This window comes from Toxotes jaculatrix, chromosome 24 (genome assembly GCF_017976425.1).
Source record: "Toxotes jaculatrix isolate fToxJac2 chromosome 24, fToxJac2.pri, whole genome shotgun sequence".
Taxonomy (NCBI): Eukaryota; Metazoa; Chordata; class Actinopteri; family Toxotidae; genus Toxotes; species Toxotes jaculatrix.
Genome location: NC_054417.1, coordinates 2,087,240 through 2,110,573, shown reverse-complemented (window position 1 = coordinate 2,110,573; position 23,334 = coordinate 2,087,240). Strand labels below are relative to the sequence as shown.

The 23,334-nt window shown below is 43.6% G+C and overlaps 4 protein-coding genes across 6 annotated transcripts in view; 2 read left to right on the top strand and 2 right to left on the bottom strand.

Annotated features, from left to right (window-relative positions):
- Positions 1–23,334, top strand: part of s100b (S100 calcium binding protein, beta (neural)) — a 614,446-nt gene that overhangs the window by 67,306 nt on the left and 523,806 nt on the right. The window lies entirely within an intron of this gene.
- On the top strand, positions 847–7,552 carry bzw1a (basic leucine zipper and W2 domains 1a). The gene is made up of 12 exons (XM_041032340.1): positions 847–987; positions 2,249–2,322; positions 2,446–2,622; positions 3,042–3,136; positions 3,301–3,366; positions 3,622–3,757; positions 3,879–3,988; positions 4,101–4,271; positions 4,449–4,595; positions 5,388–5,526; positions 6,057–6,179; positions 6,779–7,552. Exons 2-12 carry the CDS (start codon positions 2,259–2,261, stop codon positions 6,808–6,810), a joined length of 1,260 nt encoding a protein of 419 aa, XP_040888274.1. The 5' UTR covers positions 847–987; positions 2,249–2,258; the 3' UTR covers positions 6,811–7,552.
- Positions 8,854–11,255, bottom strand: si:ch211-246m6.4 (transcription factor 15). Its single transcript, XM_041032370.1, has 2 exons — positions 10,499–11,255; positions 8,854–9,556 (listed from the first exon to the last, which is right to left on the bottom strand). The coding sequence occupies exons 1-2, from the start codon at positions 11,228–11,230 to the stop codon at positions 9,521–9,523; spliced, it is 768 nt and encodes a 255-aa protein (XP_040888304.1). The 5' UTR covers positions 11,231–11,255; the 3' UTR covers positions 8,854–9,520.
- Positions 13,716–23,334, bottom strand: part of si:ch211-246m6.5 (von Willebrand factor D and EGF domain-containing protein) — a 21,871-nt gene continuing 12,252 nt past the window's right edge. The window contains exons 17-33 of the mRNA XM_041032194.1: positions 22,966–23,237; positions 22,502–22,721; positions 22,205–22,342; positions 19,807–20,295; positions 19,547–19,717; positions 18,417–18,802; positions 17,786–18,281; positions 17,547–17,642; positions 17,362–17,457; positions 17,087–17,182; positions 16,711–16,806; positions 16,533–16,628; positions 16,275–16,370; positions 15,991–16,086; positions 15,328–15,423; positions 15,040–15,137; positions 13,716–14,606 (exon numbers count right to left, since the gene is read on the bottom strand). Of these exons, the coding sequence (XP_040888128.1) occupies positions 14,586–14,606; positions 15,040–15,137; positions 15,328–15,423; positions 15,991–16,086; positions 16,275–16,370; positions 16,533–16,628; positions 16,711–16,806; positions 17,087–17,182; positions 17,362–17,457; positions 17,547–17,642; positions 17,786–18,281; positions 18,417–18,802; positions 19,547–19,717; positions 19,807–20,295; positions 22,205–22,342; positions 22,502–22,721; positions 22,966–23,237 (3,059 nt within the window). The 3' untranslated portion in view covers positions 13,716–14,585. The remainder of the gene's footprint in view (positions 14,607–15,039; positions 15,138–15,327; positions 15,424–15,990; positions 16,087–16,274; positions 16,371–16,532; positions 16,629–16,710; positions 16,807–17,086; positions 17,183–17,361; positions 17,458–17,546; positions 17,643–17,785; positions 18,282–18,416; positions 18,803–19,546; positions 19,718–19,806; positions 20,296–22,204; positions 22,343–22,501; positions 22,722–22,965; positions 23,238–23,334) is intronic.

Here is a 23,334-nt window from a genome sequence, read left to right as displayed (position 1 = left end):
AGTGTCGCCAGCCGACAGGCAGGTCAGTCTGAAACCTCAGCCTTGGGTTGTCATGTACCAAATCATATTGCTTCATGTCACATGTTCTTTAGGTTGACAAATCAATCGGTTCAAGTTCCCAGAGCCTGACAGCACAAGTGCAGGTACAGCATGTTTGCTCTCATGACATTTGTCTTTATTGTTCAGATTTAGTGTTTTGGTTCTGATTCAGTCTGGAGAACCATTGATTTACACCTCGTAATTTCCTCTCTGTCCTCTTTCCAGTCCTGTTTAATGTAATGGTAACTCTCCATTGAATAACTGGTTGTGCTGGATGATACCTGACCGGCCTGCCAAATCTTCACAAATCGTCCTTTACGGTTTCCCTGAATCCAAGGTGAATTGTCTTGATTTGTCCAGCCTCTCGATAATATTCGAGGAGAATAGAGATCAGGATCAAATTCTCATATTTGTCAGGCTGAAACCAGAAAATCTGAATTTTAAAAATTCAGTATAACTTCAGTTATCTCCAGAAATGTTAACTACACTGATCACACATCAAGACATACATCGAAAAGTTAGAAGAGAAAACCAGTTCATCACAAAATAGGAAAAATCAAAGGCTATAGACTGTAATCATTAAAACTGTAATCATTAATAAATACATGAATGTATCTACATTTCAGACTGTCTGTTGGGGAAAAAAAACAATATGTCTGAAAATGTCAGCAAGGATCCTGGGACATTATAATGAGCATTTTCAGTACTTCTTCAGTTCTTCTCATTTTATACACCAAACAATCAGATAATAAAGATAAAGTTATTGTTGTTTTTTTTTTTTTTTTTAATTTTTTGGTCAAGCGGAAATCCCCGTCAAATCACGCATGCGCGGCGGGCGGAGCCTGCGGAGGTCCTGACGGGAAGGTCTTTTTGTTTGGGCAGCTGAGAGACTCGACACTTCGTTTGATTCCCCTGGTTAACAACCGTTTTTTATCTGCATTAATTTCGGTGAGTGCCTGCATTTCCACTCCCTTCCTGTTATCTCACAACTTAACTCTCTCGTAGAGACGCTGATGTGTCAGGCTGGGAGGCAGAAAGCACCTATTTTTACCTGGGAATGTTGCCATCGTGGGCGCCGCTGGAGGGCGAATTTTGGTTTCCTCCGGTTCGGGTTGCTAGCTTAGCATTAGCCTCCTTGCATCGCGCATATGTACACAATCTCTATATGTATCCGAAATCTGTAATGACATTTCGTCAACAGGTTGCGTTTAAGGACAGGTTAGCTCATCACGGTGGGTTTCAGGGTACAATCAGTGCTTTAGCCATTAACCAAACACAGTTAGATCTTCAGCTAGCGGGCCCGGCTAACCAGCGCTGGCTCGGCGCATGGTGAGGCCCGGAGTTAGCTACTGCTAACATACAATTAGCTAACTGTAAGGTGAGATAATCCCCATCAAATCTAAGTTAACGTGTATTCTTAAAATTTCAAAGAGTGTTACGTTTTTTCTGTTTCATGGTCACACTTGTTTTATATGTATTGTATAACCTTAAATGTCTGATTAATCAAACCACCCAGCACCCACCAGCTCCATTGTACCTCCTGGTATTGTCTTTTGTTTTTGTCTTCCGTTGCTTTTATCTTGGCATTTAATAAATCTGTGTTCTGTAATTTGTCGAAGGTCGGAAATTAACGTATTTACAATCCCACGAACGGCTTGCTTTTACTTCACATTATAATAGGGGATTGAAAATTCATAAAAGTCTTTAAATTCAAGAGGCTTTAGAAGGTCTACACTTTGAAAATTCTCTTGTCTACTGTGGATCATAACATAATTTATACATTTTATTAAATGTGATTGCAGGCTGTCACAATACCGTATCTTTAAACTAAAAGTAGGATTCTTTGAGCAGCATGAGTTTTCAAATTGCATTCTGTGTGGTGGTACGAAGTCTTAGATTCAACTTGGGAAACCCTACCCATAACTTTGTTTTGGTTTGTTTTCATTTGCAAAATAAACTTCTTTTATGTGTGTAATTTCTATTTTTCTTCATTTTGTATCATTGCAACTTTATTGTCAAACTTGAGTTATGTAAGAATAATTCACAGTGTTGAACTCGACGCATGGACATGGAGCTCGCCCAAGTTACACCCAAACCAGGCGGTACAAAACATAATTAAAGGGAACGCTGTGTACTGTTCACTCGTGTGTTAACATGTAATCTGCACAACTTGAGTAAACATTAACTATCTGTGTTTTATCCTTTTCAGGGTGTCTTTTATGAATAATCAAAAGCAGCAAAAGCCAACGCTAACCGGCCAGCGTTTCAAAACGAGGAAAAGAGGTCGGTGTCATCGCTGCTTCGTTTCTTCTGCTTTGTGTGTCTAACTATGCACAAATCTCGCTTCGTCCCCAGGTTTTTTTTTCCCTAAATCCAACACGTGTGTTTTCTTTTTTCTTCCCACAGATGAAAAGGAGAGATTTGACCCTACTCAGTTTCAAGAAAGTATCGTACAAGGCTTGAATCAAACTGGCACTGATTTGGAAGCGGTTGCAAAGTTCCTTGATGCCTCTGGCGCCAAGCTTGACTACCGCCGGTATGCAGAGACACTCTTTGACATCCTGGTGGCCGGCGGGATGCTGGGTGAGTTGTCATAAGAAACTAGTTATTAACACATGTGCGTGTTTTAACTGATGTCTGTAAATCTGGAAGAGATTTGTAAATGCCTTGAATAATAGATCAAATTCGAGACCTAAGCTTGTTCCCAACAGAGTGCAGACATATGAAGTTAGACATGCTGTTTGAATTATGTTAGTTTTACTTGTGAATCACAATATGGGTGAGAAGTTAATGCAAGGAAAATAGTTTCAGGTTTAAACTAATACATATTTTTTGCAGTATTCGACGGAGTAATATTTTGATCTTGCATGTAGAATAAGTATGAACCAAAAGAAAACATTTAGAAGTGTCATGTTTGCAGGAAGTTAACAGTCTATGCAGTTCCTTTTTTTTTTTTTTTTTTTTTTTGACTTGAATGGTTGCTTTTATATTCTGTCATTCAGCCCCAGGCGGGACTCTGTCTGACGACATGACCCGCACTGAGTTCTGCCTCTTCACGGCACAAGAAGACCTGGAGACGATGCAAGCATATGCTCAGGTAAAAACCAGTCACATTTATTAAAGAGAAGACAACACTGATCCACATCTGAACCATCTCAAATGCAAAACAAAGGCCAAGAAACTCTTGACAGGATGTTTTTCCCATGCGATTAAACTTTTAGTTGAGGTTGTTTTTCTTTTTCTTGCCCAAAAAAAAAACAGGTTTTTAACAAGCTGATCAGGCGCTACAAGTACCTGGAGAAGGGTTTCGAAGAGGAGATCAAGAAGGTGAGGGTTTGAACAGCAGAGCAGGTGTTGAATGCTCTGGCACAGTATTTTTAAACCTGTCGTGCCGGTTGGATGTGTCTCAGTGGTTGTAACTTATCATTGTCAACATTTTAAGTGTTTATCGTGTAGCACTGTGAGGATTACAGGGATATGAACCACTTGAATTTGCCTACAGTCAAATCACAGGTCTAGATTCACGCTACCGCTGCAACTCAAACACACAACAAACCTGTGTGTGTGTTTCTGTCCCTGTAGTTGCTGCTGTTTCTAAAGGGGTTCACCGAGTCTGAGCGCAACAAACTGGCCATGCTGACCGGTATCCTGCTGGCCAACGGCAACATATCAGCCTCCATCCTGAGCAGCCTCTTCAACGAGAACCTCGTCAAAGAGGGTGAGGACACATTTATTTTTAGAAAAGATGAGACATTATCCTTGTTCTCCACAGGCAGCGGTGTGCACTTTGTCTCAGGTCAGACTTTAGCAGAAACCAAACTTGTCATGTCTCTGTCCAGGAGTATCTGCAGCCTTCGCTGTCAAGCTGTTCAAGTCATGGATCAATGAGAAGGACATCAACTCTGTTGCTGCCAGTCTCCGCAAAGTGGGCATGGACAACAGGCTGATGGTAAATGAACTGTTATAAATCAAAAATGGTTTCTAAAATCCTCCCTGCTGGTGTTCGATGCACCTGGTTTATACGTGAATTAACTTTGACCTAAAATATCTCGGCCTCCCAGGAACTCTTTCCTGCCAACAAACGGAGCTGCGAGCATTTTTCTAAGTACTTCACCGACGCCGGGCTGAAGGAGCTATCCGACTTTGCCCGAAACCAGCAATCCATCGGCGCCCGCAAGGAGCTGCAGAAGGAACTACAGGAGATGATGTCCCGTGGTGACCCTCAGAAGGAGGTGAGACTGCCAAGATTAACCACTAAAGCTTTCCTCTAGGATCACAAAACAAGGCTGCTGCTGCTGCACAACTGCAGCACCAACAGTACTGCTAGGTGGTACTGCTGATATTTCTCTGATGTTTGGTGGCCGATTAGAAACTCTAACCCGGTGATGTTTGTCTCTCTGTGCGTTCAGATTATCGCCTTCACCAGGGAGGAGATGAAAAAGGCCAGCCTCTCTGAGCAGACCATGATTGGCATCATCTGGACCAGTGTAATGAGCTGCGTGGAGTGGAACAAGAAGGAAGAGCTGGTGACCGAACAAGCCATCAAACACTTGAAGGTGTGACACATGTTTAAATGTATTTCCTGGAGATAGTGTTGAATAAAGCATTTCAATCCATCAGTGACAAAATAGAGAAAATATGCACATGTTGATTCTCAGGGGTTGGGCAATAAGTTGCTCTGCAGATTCTGACAAGTCTGAAAATGAAAAGGGCTAAGCTTTGAAAATGATTTAGTTTAGTTTCATTTGTCTGCTGCTGTAAAGGATTAACTGTTCTGTAAGAAATCACTGCACTAGATCTGTTCTCTAATAACTTTCATATTTTTTAACATGCTGTTTACAAAGTTTAAAATGTTTTACTGATGTAGAACTTGGATAGATCCTGAAATTATTTTAAAAAGTTATTCTGAGAAGTTGAGACATTGAAATGTAATTAATTACAAAGAAGTGTGACCTCAGAGAATGAAATGATTCTGTGAAACGTGAGGTTGTGGGCTCGATAAGAGTCCTGCTACACTCTGCAGAGCTCAGACTGCAGGCGCCTGTGCCAACTTGTCTTGCTGTTGAAGAATTTGTGCTGTTAACGTGATGCTCATGGTGCAAATATCTACCAGATCCACCCGAAATAGATACAAGAACAATCTCTCTCTAGTAAAACTGCATTAGTTAAAAAGCTGCAGATGAACATTCAGCTGCTCCTGCTGTTATTAAAATCTGAATGCACCAACAAGCTTTTACTACAGGCATGATAGCTCCTCAGAGAGCCAGCTGAGTGCACCTCCATCTCCCTCCCGTAGAGGAGAGCTGTTTTCTCTGCGGTAGCCTTATTTATGTCTCTCCTCCTTGCAGCAATACAGCCCTCTGCTGAAAGCCTTCACCTCCCAGGGTCTGTCCGAGCTCAGCCTGCTGCTGAAGATCCAGGAATACTGCTACGACAACATCCATTTCATGAAGGCCTTTCAGAAGATCGTGGTGCTCCTCTACAAAGGTTGGCATCACGTCCACAGAGGAACATTCGGCTACATCGATGCCAAATTACATGATATAAACTATCACTGACAGTTTGTCTCATTTTGTTTTAGGTTTATGAAAGTCCGTTCACTTTTAACGCTGAGAAGTACGAGGTCATTTTTCAACATTTCCTTGACCTTAAACTGTTGTACCTCTAATGCTTGGTGTCATTTTTTTTTTTTTAACGAAACACCCGAAAGTCTGGCTTGTTGTTGCCCTTTCACGCACAGCTTGAGCTTCTGATTGGTGTGCTGAAAAAGCTACACCAGTGATTAGATGTAAACTGAAGCTCACTTTTAAATCAAATGAAGTATAACCCTTCAAAACTGGGTCCGAGTCACAAGCAGTATTTCCCACCAAGCATCAGTTAACTGTTTTTTTTTTTTTTTTTTTTTTTGTTTTTTTAAGAGATCCATTACAAAGGCATATTTCAGGCATTTTGAGCGTATGCTTTGACATTGTCTGCTCTCCTGCACAGCGGTGACACTTTGCTTTTCCTCCTCGCAGCGGATGTGTTGAGCGAAGAGGCCATACTGAAGTGGTACACCGAAGCCCACCTTGCCAAGGGGAAGAGCGTTTTCCTCGAGCAGATGAAAAAATTTGTTGAGTGGCTGAAGAATGCAGAGGAAGGTAAAAAAAAAAACACACACACACACTCCACCCGCGGGCAGTAAATGTCTCTCACAGCAGATGTTTTGACTTGACAAAGCAGGAAAAGCAAAGGTAGAACTATTCCCAGTGATTTCTCCTGCTGTTGTGCGTCAGTGAGTCGGTTCAGCCTTTATTAGAGTATTTTAGAAGTCTGAATATATGTTTGAGGTAGGTGTGGGACAGCAAGTCGTGGTATTTTTTCCCATTTCCTTGACTAGTCATTCGGTGAAATGTCCTGAAATGTGGAAAATCACAGTTTAACACAGGCACCAGCTGCCTAAAACCTTTACATTTATTTTGTTTTCTGAGCTCCTCAGTTGAAGATTTGCCTTTTGTGACCGTGAAGTGAATATTTTTGCGGTTATTCACACAAAATTGACAAATTGAAGGCCTGACCCTGGGCCTCAGGACATTTTCTTTCTTCACTGTTGTCCATTGAGAAAAAATAGTTGTCAGATTAATTGGTATTCTAAACCATTGCTGCTTGCAGCTCCACATTCAAACGCTATATTGGACTCAGAATTATTAATACGATGGCAGAATTTGATTGACTTTATTTCCTTATATTCTCTCTCCAGAGTCAGAGTCAGATGAAGAGGAGGCAGATTAAAACCTCTATCGCCAGATGAGCTTTTTTCTTTTTTTTTCTTTTTCTTTTTTTTTTTTTTTTTTTACAAGTAGCAGCAGGAGCAGTAGAATGTCTTTTTCCTTCTTTCTCTACTACCTCCTGTTACTTCTTTAACCCCAAACACACACACACACACACACACTCTCTCTCACACACACCCTTCCACCACTCAAAAACATTTAAATGTTATTTAAACAAAATAAGAAAGGGCTCAGTCCTTATTATTCGTAAAATGTTTGGTGTGTCAGCTGACAGTGGAAGAGGAAAACTATGGATACTCCCCTCTTTTTTTAATTTTTTGGTATTATTGTTGTAATGCCTTCTGTAATTTGGATATAAAACATTCCATGTGATCTCGATGGCCGCCGCTTGGATGAATCTGAACGGGAATTTGGTCAAAATTCAAGTTTGCCTTTCTGCCATGCGACTACGAGGCTGACAAAAATGTTGATGCGATGCAGCCAAAGTTTTTTCTTTTTCTTCTTTGTTTCGCCCTTCTCCTTTTTACTTTGCCCAGCTCATGTTTTGCTCTCGAACTTCACCTTCTCTCTTGACTTTTGGGTAAACCTGTACCGCGTGTCGAGGTCACTCTGGTCAGTCCGTCAGAAGACGCACACCCCTGTAAGATGCCTCGCCAGCTAACTGATTATTATTGGTTTCTACTTTCTTTAATCTGAGATAAACTGATTGACTTTTTTATGAAATAAAGATTATTGAAATGGTTCTTCCTGTGTGGCTTTTCTCTTCTTGATGATATTCTCATTTTCTCTCTCCTCTTTTGTATTTAGATGGACCCAAAGACCTAAAGGATTTTGTAAGGCTCCAACAGACTGAAAATAGTCTTATATATTTGATATTCTGGCGTTTGAGACCCACTTTTGATATTTCTGTCCCACATAAAACTCAAAATGTGGAAAAAAAAGAAAACGTTAGAAAAGGTTTTTGACTTCTGAGCATTTGTTTTCATCGTGTAGCTTTGAGCACCTGAAAGTCTCAGGTTGATGTTACTTATTAAATAGAAATAACTTACCCCCACGCCCGCTTGTTAGCTGACGTGATTACAAATACATTTTTGAGCACTTGCAAACAGTAAACGGAACAGATTGATATTATTCTCATTTTTATTTTTGTACAAAAATACATTTATCTTCAAGCAGCTTCTCAGTATTTTGCGATGTGCAAAGGACACAGTTGTCAGGTATTCAAGTACATTTTTATACAGTCATGTTACACATTAGATTTAGAGGTAGGCCTTCATATTTAAAGCATAGGTTTGAGGTAGTGTGCAACACTTCCCAGTGATAGTTTTCATCCGTATTCGCTGTGTAGCTCATATCAAGGGATCCAGGGGATTTCAGCAGGTTAATATTTATGTATTTTCAAAATATGTGCAAAAGGCAGCCTAATGCACTTTGCACGCCGGGGCATCCGACATTCATGTGCACACAAAACTTCGGTTTTGTGTTTTTAAAGTGATACAGAGATTGTGCAACAACGCAAAAGTAAACATTTCACCACACTGCAAATATATTTCTCTGAACATTTCATTGTGAATTCAGGCCATAAACAAATGTTAGACCAAGAGTTAAAGCTGCGTCCTGTTCAGTATGAGACATTTTTAAACTAGGAACAAAACACTTATTTCTGGGAACAGCATCAGTGGAGCCAAAAAAACTAAAGTGAAGTCCTCATCATGTCATCAAAATCCAATCAAATGGCCCTGATCCCAGAAATGAGTTATTCTTTAGACTTTGTTTTTTAAAGTTAATATTTTAAGCCTCAGTATCTGAAATTAAACAACAAATCAAACAGGTGTTTTTCATGTGCTGTCATCTTCAGATATTTTGCACATCATTTGAAAACTTATAACCTTAAAGCAGATAAAATATTTGTCTGCTTTTTCTCAATCTACCAGTCTGCTGTGTATTTTCAAGTGTTTGCTGCCGTAGAAAGTGAATGTCCTACCTTATGTGTGGAAAAACTTACCGGTGGAGACAAAGCAAACTAAACTGTTCTTTGTTTTTGGTCTTTGTTCTTTGCAGGATGTGATTATTTTTTCCAAAGTGGATGAAAAGTGTCAGATGAGGCTCCATAGTGCGATCCCTTGGTGCAGGTATAGAAATCTGTGCTTTGTGTAGGACGTCATTGCAAACATTAGCAGCCTCTGCAGAGGTGGCATGTTATTTTTCTGATGCCTGAGATGTCGTTATGCTTTAATGTGCAGAGATGTCTTCTGATAGATGGATCAGTTAATGCCCCTTTAAAGTGCCTCTGCATAATTGTGATATTTCTCACAGCACTTGAAGGCAGCGTTAACGCCACTCAACTGACAGCAACCGCTGCAGCAGCAGCTCTTCAGTTTCCTTCATGTGACTGAAGGCGACAAGGCTTTTTTTAGGAGTCGGACACGGGGTGGGGGGGTTTGTACTATTCGTAGGCCCGAAATAGTCTCCCGTCAGGTGCAACTTTACACATCGGCTCAGGTTACAGCTCAACCAAAACACGGGTTCAGAAGCACACGTATGTGAACAGAAAGTGCTTTTCAGTGTTAGTTCTGTCTTTGGTTTTCTAATCTAATCCAAGAATAAATATATTTATATATGTACAAAGTCCTACAGGTGTGTTTTACGCCTCATGTCTACATGTAAACAACATCAAGGTGGACTCCTCGTCTGTCCGGAGCCGCTTTGCTTCACACAGCAGCTGAGTGCTTTCCTCCATCTCTGAGCTGTGGAAGCAAAGAAACGTCAAAGCATCATGACATGGCACCAGTATTAAAGTTTAAAATTAACAGCTCACTTTTAGATGTTTAAGGAATTACCTAGCTCACCCAGCGGCCTAATCAGTATTGTTTATGTACTTTAAGAAAAGTAAGAACTTTATGAGATGAATGAATCAAAGGTGTAGAGCCAGAAAAAATACCCAGATTCTAGGCTGCTGTGAAAATGAAAATAGTTTTACATTTAAAAGTAACAGTGACATAATATCACTGATCTAGTGCCAGTTTCTAGTCTCTATTTTTAACTGCAGTGTCCAGCCAAGCACCACCACACTGTAAACACTTCTAATCCACTACTACACGTGTATTGTTTAATACTAATAATATGCAGTGATATTTGAATACTTGTAGTATGTTTCTGTTACCATGGTGCTTTTTAATTAGTCTTAATACATTTTATGTTTCATCCACAGCAAACCTCTCTATATGTATTCATTTGGTGGACATTATATTTTACTGCATCCTTAGCAAAGCCTGAATTGAATTGTTTAAATTAATTACCTGGTTACATACAGTATAATTCACCATTACTTATAACTGAATAAGTTAGCTGCCTTCTCTCCTTTAACAGTTTGTATCCATTATTTTCAGAGGGTGTCAGACTTTTACTGACTACAGTCAAAGACCTAAACGTGTTTTAAACCTTTGTCAGCACAGCCTGTTGTCAGCTTGTTTGGTGAATCCAGATCATCTTTGAACCGTATCTCCTCATCCACACTCAGCTTTCTGACCCGTTTCCCATGTACAGAGAGAGTGGAAGCTTGCTTTACTTTCAGTGGTAGCTTTCTGGATGGACTGACTTTGGAACAGGTGTACCTTTCTGGTTCTGCGTAAATATCAACAGTTCTGAGGCCCAGGTGGCAGTTTCTGCAGGTGTGAGTGGCCACTCACCTGCTTCCTCTGGTTGCTGAGGCAGAAAGTGCAGATGGGCCGCAGGGAGGGCGCGCTGAGCGCGGCGGGGCCGTGCAGGATGCTCTGGTAACGGAGGCAGGGCTGTCCGTCCCTGCAGTCCTCCCCCAAGAGCAGCACATTGGCCAGGTGGGAGATGTAGCTGGAGGCCAGGCGCAGCGTCTCTATCTTGGAGAGCTTCCTGTCGGCGGGCTCGGTGGGAATGAGCGTGCGGAGCGCGGTGAATGCCGTGTTCACGCTGTGCGTCCTGTCCCGCTCCCGCGCGTTGGCCGCCTGCCTTTGCTTGCTCACACCGGACAGACGCGGATCTCCACCTCCTCTTTCACCTCCGCTGCTGTTCCGTCTCCGCCTTCTCCTCCGTCTCGGGGCCCCGGCACGAGAACCACCACCGGCCGTTGTCCCCTTCCCTGCACCCTCTCCCGGTTCCCTGCGTGGGCTGCAGCCGCCGGTGGACTTCCCATCGGAGCTGTCACTGCTGCTGTCCAGGTCGTCCAGGTCGGAGGTGAAGCCGTCGGGATGCGCGGTGCACTCGCTGCCTGTGGACTTCATCCTGGCTCTGCTCTGGTCTGACTGGAGCTGCTGGGGCCGTGCGTGCGGGCGGCGGCTGCACATCACTTTATCCTGAGGGTGAAAATAGCACCGGGGGGCCGAGCAGCTGCCGCCGATCCGGTGACCGAGGGGGTTTGCGGCGTCCGGCCCCCGGCGGATCGGCATACCATTTGTAATGAATGACGGCTGCTTTCTGGGTCACCGCCGCGGAAAAGGGAAGACAGGTGGAGCCTAAGGGGGGAGGAGGGGGCACCTGTTGTAGTCTGGAGTGTATGAGTTTAAATTAGGCTCGACCGATATGGGGCTTCCCTTGGTGCCGATACTGGCTGTTTCAGATCATAGCTGATGCTATTTTGACAGGATGTGCAAAGTGTTTTTTATGATGGTGGAGACTGTGGGGTGATACAGATGTTTAATTCTGTTTGGATCTGTATTGTTAAGATCAGAGAGTCTGAAACAGTTTGGCCTGTAATTAGTATTTTTTTTCTGTCTCTAAAACTCTCCAGTCAGATGGAAGGATTTTAGTATTTCACGCTATTTCATGCAGCTAGTTTTGTCTGTGTAGCGGACATGTTCACACTCCTGCAGCTGGCTGGTACGGGGCATGCAGACAGATTTTGGTCCATTGACAGAAAGTGTAATTGGAGGTTTGGGATAACAAACCTACTGAGTGTTTTTGAGGTGAAACACTGTAAACTGGAGCGACTGGGCAAACCGCAGTCATTCTTTAGTTGCAGTCAGGAAACAAATCCAGCTGTGAAACATTTTCTGGACCTGGTCTGTAACTGCCCGGAGGAAACCCACTCCGATGGAAGGAGTCAAGTGTCAGGTTTTCCTCAGTGAAACTCTCTGATTATGGATTTGGAAACTTTGACCTTTCTGAGCAGTGAACTGAAATAATTTCACACTTATTTAAGTAGTTTCCCCTCTCTGACTGATGGACTTGATGGACACTTCAGTGTCCCAACAGTCTAGTCCTACACACTGTGGGTTACTAATAACTAGTGTTTGTATGTTTGTGTCCTGCCTGTTGGCATCCAGGGTGGAGGATAACTTTGCTGCCTTGGCCAGCAGCTCTGAGCTCCCACTGAGTGAACAGTCCAGGTGTACCCGCCCGTCCTGTCCCGTTCCGTCCCGGTCTGTCTGTGCCCACCATGATAGACACATACACCCTCTCCCCTCCTCCTCCTCCACCTTGACCAGTGCCATCTTTGGGAGTGGATATAAATATCTGTAAAGGAACGGTGCCTTGTGTTTGTGTGTTGCTGTAAAGGCTTGTGACAACCTTCAAGTTGGGTTGTCAGTTTTATTCAGATCCTAACAGAAAAGTGAAAGTAATTTAAACTTATTTATGTTGTTTATTTAAATTTCTCCTCGGCTGTTTTAAAGCACTTAACTCATCACTGAGCTGTGGATTTAAAGAACATCTCATACCTGTAGCTGAGAGTTTTATCTCCGTTTCTGTTTTGACTTTGTTGATATTATCACTAGTGCCACCAGAGGGCAGTAAATCCCTAACAATCATTTCTTTAGATGTGTGTTTTTCTTGCAGAATATTGAGCTTTGGGAGAGTTGAGTCTTCTTCCAGTAACTAAGCAACACAAACAGATGATATGTAGTAATTCTTTGAGGTCAAAGAATTACTACATATCATCTATTGGTGTTGCTTAGTTACTGGAAGAAGACTGGAAGAAGCCAAAGGCCAAGAGGGTTTAGAGCAACATATCTTGATGAAATGTCCTCCATGACTTTGAAAAAATTATTTTCTGGACACATTAATGCAATGTACTGAAGAGTCATGCAGGGATAAGAGCGAGAGAAACAAACATCAACAAAGGGCCAAGCGCCTCGCTGCTCCTGCTGCGGTTCAACAAACCATCCTGCTTCATCCTAATCAGTTGTAAAAAGTCAAATGGCTCTTTAGTTTTCGGCCGAGCGGAGGCAGGAGTCAGGGAGAGGCTGGCAGAGTGGAATCCTAATTGGTGCGGAGCTAATGTGGCCTCATTAATCTTTTAATCCTCGTTTCCTCGCGGCCCCTGTGGCCCCGACCCGCTGGCCGTGAACTTGTCTAGCCCCTGCAGCAAAGTCAAATGCTTCTCTGCTGCCGAGCAAGTCTCATAAAACCGAAAGGAACATCCACAAACTGAAAGCATGTTAGGGTGTCAACTAATACAAATGTTAGAAGAGCATTTGAACATTGTGTGACTGCGTCCTAATCTTTTATTAAATCTGTTCTTTTCAGGTGATTGGACACAGCCTCAGCAGGCCGTGTTGGAGGACTTCAGTTGTATGAACAGCTGTTGAGGGACGACGGTACAAGGACACAGATGCGGAACTTCAAACCACTTGTAAGGTGAAGTACCACAAAATGTCTGATACTGGGAGGAAGCCAACGTGGACCATGTGGTAGTGTTATCATACCTGTTACAGTTGCTGTCATGTGATAAGATCACGTGGTTGACATAACTGGTGAGGGTTCAGGTTAGATTTGGGCTCAGGTGAAAACACAAACTGGGGACTTTGCTGAAACAAACTTCAGTTAGGACACAAAATCGAGCGATGACTGATCAGTGTCCAGCGCTTAGTCTGTGCTATGTCTCATTATTGAATATACATTTTAAGTTTGATCATTTAAAACAGGAAAAAAATCGATACCTTAGTGGGATCTTTATTTGTTTTCTTACAAAATAACCAGTAAAGAATGCTTTAATAAGAAATAACATTGATTATACAGTGATTGATATATACAACAAGAAATATGTGACAGTATAAAACAATCAAATAAATAAATACTCATACAGAAGTTTGTGTTTGTAATGTAGAACCTGAACATGATGGCGTTTACAGTGAAAACATTAAAGAGTGGAGAGATTGAGCTACACTGCAGCTTCAGAATGATCAGTCTTACCCATGAAGGAAATAACCTCTGATCAATCCAGTATGACAAGAAATAAATCATAAGTTTATATTTCATATATAAAGGTTTTGGTCAAAAATAAGAAATCTGTCTTCTGCAGATGAACCTTTTATAAAGTTGGAACGCTAAATAGTGAGATTCGGATTATGATTTCCTGCCTGCAGAACGCGTATGTAGCCCTTCGTTAACATGAAGCCTCCATCCCTGTCTGTCAAGTCCAAATACAAGTCAGTGTCTTGCAGGTATAGCTTAGCACAAAGACTGGAAGCAGGGAGACACAAGGCAAACAAACAGATGGTAGTTTGTCAAGAAATAACTGCACTAAGCACAGTGTCTTGTTTTTAGATTTTCATTTTTTGGTGCTATCAAGTTGTAAAAACATAAGTTTCCCTCCTGCTCCCTGTTTAAGTGCTGAACCAGGTCCTGTACTGGACACAGAGATGAAACTGACCTCTGCTCAGTTTATACAGAATCTGGGTGAACTCAGAACTTTGAACTTTGCAGTGTAGTGTGGGGTTTTCTTTGATGACGCTCTGTGCAGACGGCTCTGGGTGACCTACAGGGTTTATCTGTGCTGATCAAACTCCAGCTGTAAGCGGGGTCTCAACCTTGGGCAATAGGGAGCTGAAAAAACAAGAATTTGAGGTGTTATAGTGACAGACACGGATCCACACTGCAAAGCAAAAAGAAAAAAATAAATAATATAACATTTCATGACTTTTCCTCTCTTTCTCCTCCCTAATGTCCTTTTGATACCAAATTCTCAGAATATCCCTGTCTGTGGATTTAACTGAAACAAAAGCACAGCCTTGTGGAAAAATAAGGTGAAACAGCTGGAGTCCCTGGTAAGTCTAAAAAAAATAACTGTAATAAAATTCACTGTCACAACAGGAAAAATTTCACTCTAGTTAAATGCACAGGGAAGTTGAATTCTGGGAACAGCATTCACAGTAACTGAAAAGTGAATTTTTCCGTCAGTGGGATGATTGGAAACCTCGGTGTGTTCGTGTTGACGCTGCTTACATGCTAAACCATCTTTCACTTCAAAGATTCTTACCCTCCTGGAGCACTGGGAACCTGAGTATCCGCTCCTGCAGGCGCAGACATTTGGTCGGACGCATCGACTGCCGTACAGACACTTCTGTTCACAGTGAGCTGAGAGATCACGGAAAAGAAAAACAAGAAATCAGAAGATAAATGCAGTGAGATAAAATCATGTGACTCAGCCAGCACATTTTATTTAATCTTCATTTTAACTGAGACCAGTATCGTGACCATTTAACACAACCTGAACTTGACTGTGTACAGTTTGGTTTATGGCAGTAATTTGTGTTGTAATACTCACGGATCTGGCACAGCATGCCTTGCCACCCCGGGGCGCAGTGGCAGGTGTTGGGACCCACACACTCCCCTCCATTCAAACACTTCTGCAGACAGCTGGCTGAGACGCAGCACAAGACAAAACCTTAGAGCTGTGTTCAGGTCAGACTCACTCCACACACACTTAATCTGATGGCCTGAAACCTGACTTGACTTGGAGTGTGGAGTATTGACGATGGATATTAAACTACGACAGCGCTAACAACACGCCTCCTACAAAATAAAAGCTGCAGATCTAAGCCTCAACAGACAATGGATATCTGTGGTTAATCCCCTTTCCCCCTGATATTTGGATGTGTGTCTTTCAGGTAGTTCTCAGTGTCCCACTGAGAAGTCTGGAGGTCAGTCCCATAAAACACTGCAGACATTAGAGCTGATGGTTCCCACATGTGAAGCACCTTTGTGGAAGCATCTGTCAGCAGAGCCTGGAGGGTTCAGATGTCACCGTACCCGCCTCTGCTTCAGTTTGGTGAGTTTTACAGCGAAATGATAAAACGTTTTGATGGACAAAATCCAGACTCCAGTTCAGTGTTCCGATATGAAATCCATTCATGGTAGTGGTGTAGTTTTCAGTCTTTTTAAAACCTTTAGATTAGTCAATATCTGACTTCGATATCACAGCACTTACGTTTATCACACCTCTTCCCTCGCCAACCTGACGGACAGTCGCAAACATCTGGACCAACACACCTGCCGCCGTTCATACACATAGGCTCACACACACCTGGAGAGGGAGGATGGGAGAAATTACTTAAAGCCATAAAAGAACAGCTGAAGATCAAACTGACAGGACAAATTAATCAATTAACCAAAGGAGCGTTTTTTCTATTTCTGAGGGAGGTAGTGCCAGACACGAAAAGAAGACAAAAACACAGCAGAGAGAAATGAGGTGGACGACGGAGAAAACCAGACTTTTCTCGCAGCGTCTCCCGATGTATCCCTGCAGACAGGAGCAGACGTTGTTCCTCATACAGATGCCACCGTTTTTACAGGGAGGACTGCAGACAGCTGCAGGAGGAAGAGGAAAACAAAACCTCATAAAATACTGAAAAAAGAAAGGCTTTGGATTGACCCTGCACAACCTCAGATTTTGCAAATTAATCTTGAATTACTGTTTCAGTGACACTTTGAATTTGAATAGCTGACTGATGTTTGAAGTTGTCAGTTTACCGTTCTGACACTGTGCTCCGTAGAAACCACGAGGACACTCGCAGATATTTGGCCGGACACACGAACCTCCGTTCAGGCAGACGGGAGAGCAGAGAGCTGGAGGAGAGGGAGGCAAGGGCATCAGCACTGAGTGGTCAGTATACACACACACACACACACACACAAAATACACACCCACCGGTTTCACAGGATGGCCCAGTCCAGCCTGGAGGACACATGCACTCATCTGGAGACACACACTGGCCTCCGTTGTGACAGTGGTGGCTACACACCACTGCAATAAACAGAAAAATAAAACTGATCACACTCATGATGATAAGAGGAAGGAAAATAATTAGGAGGAAAATAACTTTAAAATTAAGCAAAAGTAAAATCCTCTCTTCTTAAATGTAAAAATAAAATACTAAATTTAATTATTCGGCAACGACAACTCCCATAAATCTTAGCAACGGGCTCAAATTAGTCTTGTACACAATACATTAGCTTTCTCTGGGCTGTAAATTTGTCATTGACCAAAAATGGAAAAAAGTAAATTATAGTGGCTGTAAACTCACTGGTCTCACATCGAGGTCCAACGAACCCGTAAGGACAGGAACAGGTCTGCAGTCCCACACAGGTGCCTCCGTTCTCACACGGTAACCTGCACAGCGCTGCAGAGATGGATCTCAGTTTGTCTGATTGTTTATATTAATCTATAAAGCTATGTGCCTCCTAATTATTGGACACATCTGAATTTGTTGTGTATGTATGTGTTGTGAATGTGTTGTTGTGTGCAAGTTTTAGAAAAGATTTCCTCCAAAATGTATTAGTAATGTAACGCAGGCCTTACCCTCCTGGCAGGTTTCTCCATGAAAACCTCTCGGACACTGACACACACCGGGGACAATGCAAACACCCCCGTTCATACACTCTGGATCACAGATGGCTACGAAAATGTGGAAACAGATCATTACATACAGAGAGCCTTATGTAAATGCTAAAATAATAATAAATGTGAACCATTTATCTGTTTACCTGTCTGACAGTCAAATCCAGTGTAGCCTGGTTTGCAGCGGCACGTGTTTGGCGCAGCACATGCCATGTTCCTGCCACACGTGTGCCTGCAAACAGCTTGAAACACACACAGGGGGACGCCGTGGACATGTTAGACTTGTGTATGTCAACCTCGTTCAAGCTGCAGTTATTAGAAATTTGTAAAAGCTAACAAAAGTTCTGCACGTTTTTTGTCGGGTATTGAAGGCGTGGAGTTGTACCTCGACAAGCGCGTCCATCACCAGTGTATCCTATAGGACACCTCCCACAGCTGAAGCCCCCGTCCATGGCTGGTTCACACTGGACACCGGGAAAGCACGGCCGGTCGGCGCAGGTCATCACGTGTCTGTCGGCCGTCGTACCACTTCTAACCCCCGGCTGGATGGAGGTTGCTCTCTGTACCGGGGAGCTGTAGATTGTCTTACTTGGTGTTGTGAAGGTCAATGCTGGGACCATCTGCGGCATCTCTGAGCCTTCGGATTCAGGCTCAGCCTCATCTCCATCTGCCGAGAACTCAGACTCGGGCAGAGAGTAGGACAGAGCGGTGAGGGCCGCTGTAAGTGGGAGGACAGGTCTCGGAGGGGTCCAGGGTTTGGCCTGGGTGGATGCCAGGTGGTTGAGCTGAGGCTGGGTTGTCTGTTTGGACTGTGTGGAAAGGTGAGGAGCAGACGGAGTCACCTTCAGAGGTGTAGCTCCAGTCAGTGCTGCTTCAGAATGCTGGGAGATGATCAGTAAGAGAAGAAAGGAGGGTTATTGGAGGCCAGTGGTCTCATACACATGTTCCTTTATGAATCATGACTGCTCTCATAGCTGCCATCATGAGGATGCACAGTGCAGACATGGCAGACTCACCTTGGAGACAGACACATGGGGAACTACAAACTCTCTGGAGGCAGTGATGCTAGTTTGCGCGTGTGTCGTGGCGTCTGATCCGGGGTTGGCACTTTGGCGGGTGATGTGAGTGTTTGCAGTGACATGGAGGGTGCTCACTGGTGGTTTTGTACCATCTCTGGAGGCAGTGACCGCCTCTCTCCTCCCAGTACCACCTCCCCTCCCTGATACGGGAAACTGGCGTAGTGCATTGTCTTGGTTCGGTCTGGTGACGGACAAGGACAGGTGTTTGATACCGTGTCTGCTGGGCAGGTTGGGCAGGTGGAGCTGGGAGACTTTGCTGCCGCCACCGTGTGGGGATCGGCTGGTCTTGCCAAATGTCTGCTGCTGAGGGAGGTGATTGGATGCTGAGGAAAGACAGGAGGTGGCATCAGTGCCTTTGTTACTGTTCAGTCATTACGTAGAGAAAGTTTACACTAAAGTAACCCTAAAAGCTGCTGATTAGAGCAGAGTGAGGATGTGATGTCTGAGGCAGACACACTCATCTGCACAAACACTCTGTTCCGCCTTGTGACTTTCCAGACAAACACGATCCTCAGTAAAGGGATTTAAGTTGGAATGAAAGTGTCTCCTCTGAGCTGTTAGGACGCCCCGCTCCCCTTGTAAGAAAATAATGTTAAGCAATCTTCTGTCCAAGCTTTGTGGCCGAGTGCTGACTCAAAAAGCAAAGTACCAGAAGTGGTTATTACATCCAGACAGTGTCTAACCACGTACACTGATTTATCTCCCGCAGTAACTGACATTCCTTCCAACCAAGAAAAACACATAAAACAACTTAAGGGAAACCAAAACATCATAAAATCAAAATAAAATATCGTTTAAAGTAGACCACAATGTATGGGGAGATTTCATATTACTGCCTGATGTTTTCATCACACATTTTTCAAGAATAAGAAGTCGAAGAAAGGGTTTAATTTACAAAATGCTGCATTTAGCCATGTTTGATATTCATGCATTCATTCTTTTGTTTTGTCAGTGGAGATGTCGCTTTTCCAAATGGTTTAGAGGAGTTTTAAATCCATAAAAATGAAACTGATTAGGTGCTGGAGTTTCACTGGTTATGAAACTGTAAAGCTAAAAGAATCCCTTACCCGCCTTGGCGTCCTTCATACAGACGCGTCCATTGCCGTAAAGGCCGGGAGGACAGCGGCCGCAGACGTAGCCGACGTGTGGCGGCCTGCGGTTGATGCATTGAACCCCGGGGAAACATGGCCTGCTGGCACACGTAGCCGACATGTTGACAGCCGTAAACAGAGCTGAACCTAGGAGACACAAACTGCAGTCACTGATCTGTATGAGCTTTTCTCTTGTTTTCCTTTTACAGGATGAAAACTGGAAATGTTGGACTTACCTGCAGCTGATCTGCCTTTCCCTGGTGGCTGGGCTACAGGGGGTGTCTTGACAGTAGTGTTGCTGATTTTGGGCTGATCAGGCTTGACTTGGTCAGGTGTAATTCCTGAGATGTCCTTATTGGTGTCTGTGAGGATCCTGGATGGGTTGAGGTTAATTCCCTGGGTTTTTCTCAAAGCATCTGTTTGTGTGTGGGAGACACTTGATGTAGTTGCTGTGATGCTCTTGTTGGTTTCAGCCTTAGTGAGGGTTGGGTTCAGGCTAATTCCTGGAGTCTTTCTCCAAGTGGTAGTCTTAGCTTGTGATCGGCCCGGGTAAATTCTTGGAATTGTCTTCCCCGCCTCAGCCCTTGTCTGTGGGGAACGATCACTTGACGTCTTCTGTAAAGTGTCTGTCTTTATTCTGGGGGGCTGCAGCAGAACATCTGGTATTTTGTAGACAGTTGTATGAGGAGCAGATGTGGGAGTGATGGTGGCTGGCCTGACGACTGCTGTATGAAGAAAGGCACAGATTATATTTTGGATTGTCTTCTTTAGATTATCTTAGGTGGAATTACTTCCTCTGCAACTTCAAAGAGGTGAAAGACTGAGGATGGTACTGATGGAACAAGCGGAGGCTGCAGTCTGTATGATGATACAGTAAAGGACCAGGAAAAAAAACTGGGTCAAAACGCTGCTTTTAATAAGACGCCCAGCAAGAGGTGAGAATTTGGAACGAGTTTGTGTAAAGATCTCAACGAGCCGTGATCACCGCTCAGCCTTTCAACACAATTACAAGCCACAAGCGTAGCAAGAAATGTTGGCCGTGCCAATGCAGAATAAATCAAACACAAGATTACGTCAGCATGAAACATTTAAGGTTTTCTTTTCTTTCTGTGTATACTGTAAATAAATCAACTCTCCCTCTGAGGTTGGTTTTAACTTAGAATTTGAATTTATTTAAACTAACCCTAACCCTTTAAACTAACAGCAGAAAAAGAAGAGGAAAACGCACAGCGTTCTTTGCATCTCGGACATTTAAGATTTAAGAACTCCGTGGAGTGACCCCACTGTGCAGCTAACACACAAAGTTGTGTGTCTTTTGCACTGAACCGAGTAAAGAGGTGAAACAAGTTGAGCCCAAAGTCCCTTGGCTCAAGAAGATCAGAGGACTGAGGACGAAGCAGTAAAACAAAGGGAATGAGGAAATCCAAGGAACTGTCCTCAGGAGTCTACTTTTACAAAGCTCCATAAAAGTGACAAACAATATGTCACTGACAGTAATTTATGTCCTGTGTTCTGCTTTGGGCCAATTTTTCCATTAGGCACAATAGTGTCATGCAATGTGCACCGTGGTTTGGTTTTTACCCTGTTTAGAGGCCAGGTTCTCTGGTTCTTTTGATTTCTCAAAGGAGAACAATGCAACAAATGCAGCTGACATCTAAATGGTCTCAATGTCAAAGCAAACACTGAAGATGATTTGCAAGTGCTGTCCAGCCCAGGTTTATTTAAAGCTCATGTATTACAAACTTTAAAAACACCTGTATTCAACTCATTACTTATTTACTGACACGTCGAGCTACAGGCTTTATGAATCTCTGTGCAACTGTCATGTGTTTACTGTGTGAATTCACATGCATGCATGTATGTATACAAACATGAGTGAGTGGTTAAGCTCAGCTGGAAGCAAGAAAAAAAAAAGAAGACTTCTGCCTCCTGCAGCCTTTGTGTTTTGAATGCATTGACTCCTGTTAGCAGTCGCTGCGATGCAAAGTGGGCACATGCAGGGAGGCTGCGGTATCAGGTGCCATCAGCCATCTGGTTTCCATTCGGCACAGGCACTGTGTCCCTGCTGAGTGTTACTCAGAGTAGCGTGGCTGCTCTTGGGCACTCAGTGATTTACTTTACAGAATAAGCTGCAGTTTTTTTGGTTGCATGAAAATTAATCACAAAGAATGTTGAGAAACTGTTGAGAAATCAGTAAATACATAGAAAAGTGTTTATTTCCTTTATAATGTGTGACCCTTAGAACTCTACAGACTGGCTGCACAATTTCAAAGTACAGCAGTATCTGATAAACTCATGTTATGCCTGCTAATAGGATCCAGGTTTGGGGATAGGAGCTGCGAACACACTATGTTATTCTCATGATGTAATGATCAGACTCTGTTGTATGTTCTTTGTCCAGGAGATCAGAGGACTGGACACCACATTTGGCCAAACCTGCAGCTGAGTACTTCTCTCATAATTGAAAGAGCTGGTGTGTTTCTCCACAGCAGGTGGGTTACTCGATGTCTTGCTCAGTGACACAATGTGCTTTGATAGTGCACATAGCTGTTTAATGTGTGAATACCGTCGACTCATCAGAGGAGCTGACCTGCCAAAACACACCTTAAACATGTTTAGTATGCTCATACTTACCTGTACATGTAGTCCCATTTCCCAGCATGCCTTTGGGGCAGGGGCCGCAGCCATAGGAGCCAAAGCTGTTGAAGCACTGGACTCCTGGGAAACAGGGCTTTCTCTCACACTCGTTGATATCTTCCAGGCACGTTTTACCTGCCAAAAACACACACACAAAATCGATTCAGTGATTAGAAACCATAAACTGTGATTGATTCTCCTCAGCTGCAAATGTGATGCCAGAACAGCTCGTCGGAAGCAACGAGTTAGGGCAAAGATTAATTTCACAGATGAAGGACTGTCTTCAGCTCTTACCTCTCAGCCCTGCAGGACACTCGCATCTGAACCCGGTGACTGTGTTGATGCACTGGCCGACTGTGCATGGGGCCGACAGGCATTCGTCTACGTCCTCGTCGCAGAGCTCACCCTGCTTACCCTCGGGACACACACACAGGTATTTCCCACTGCCGGCAGGGAAGTTGACATCAGTCATGCATGTGCCTCCATTCTGACAGCCACACGGCACCACATCGATCTGTGTTATAGATGGAAAAGAGACGCTGCTGAGGTTGATGTTGAAACTCAGATGAACTGTGTCTGTTCAACTGTTTACTATTAGCCCCTCACAGATAATGGAGTGCCCACGACATTACATGGACTGCAGTAATCCACATCTTTTTCTGCACCTTCCTTCTACTCTCACTTCTTATATACTCTCTCCTCTTTGCTCCTTCTCTCTCCCTGGTGTCTTTTTCCCCCTTCTCCTCCTCTGACTCTACCTTCACATTGAAGGTGCTCTGCGCATTGCACTCGTCAGACAGTGTGAAGCGAAACGAGCGGCTCGACTGATGTCCATTGTCCTCTGGAAGCACAGGGACCCTCCAGATAAGGAGACCAGCTGGGGAAAGCACAGCCCCCCTTGGACCCTCCTCCAGTTGGAAGAGAAGCGCCGAGCCCTCGGGGTCTGACGCAGCAAACTGGAAGACAAAGTTCTCGCCAGCAAATGTTCGCAGGCTGCTTTGTGGTCGGTGGAAGGCCGGTGGCTCGTTGACTGCCAGAGGAAGTAAATGTGAAATGTGAGGAAACAGATTAAAGGAGAGTGTGAAATACATTTTGATGCAAATTATATGAAATTATATCAGCACTGA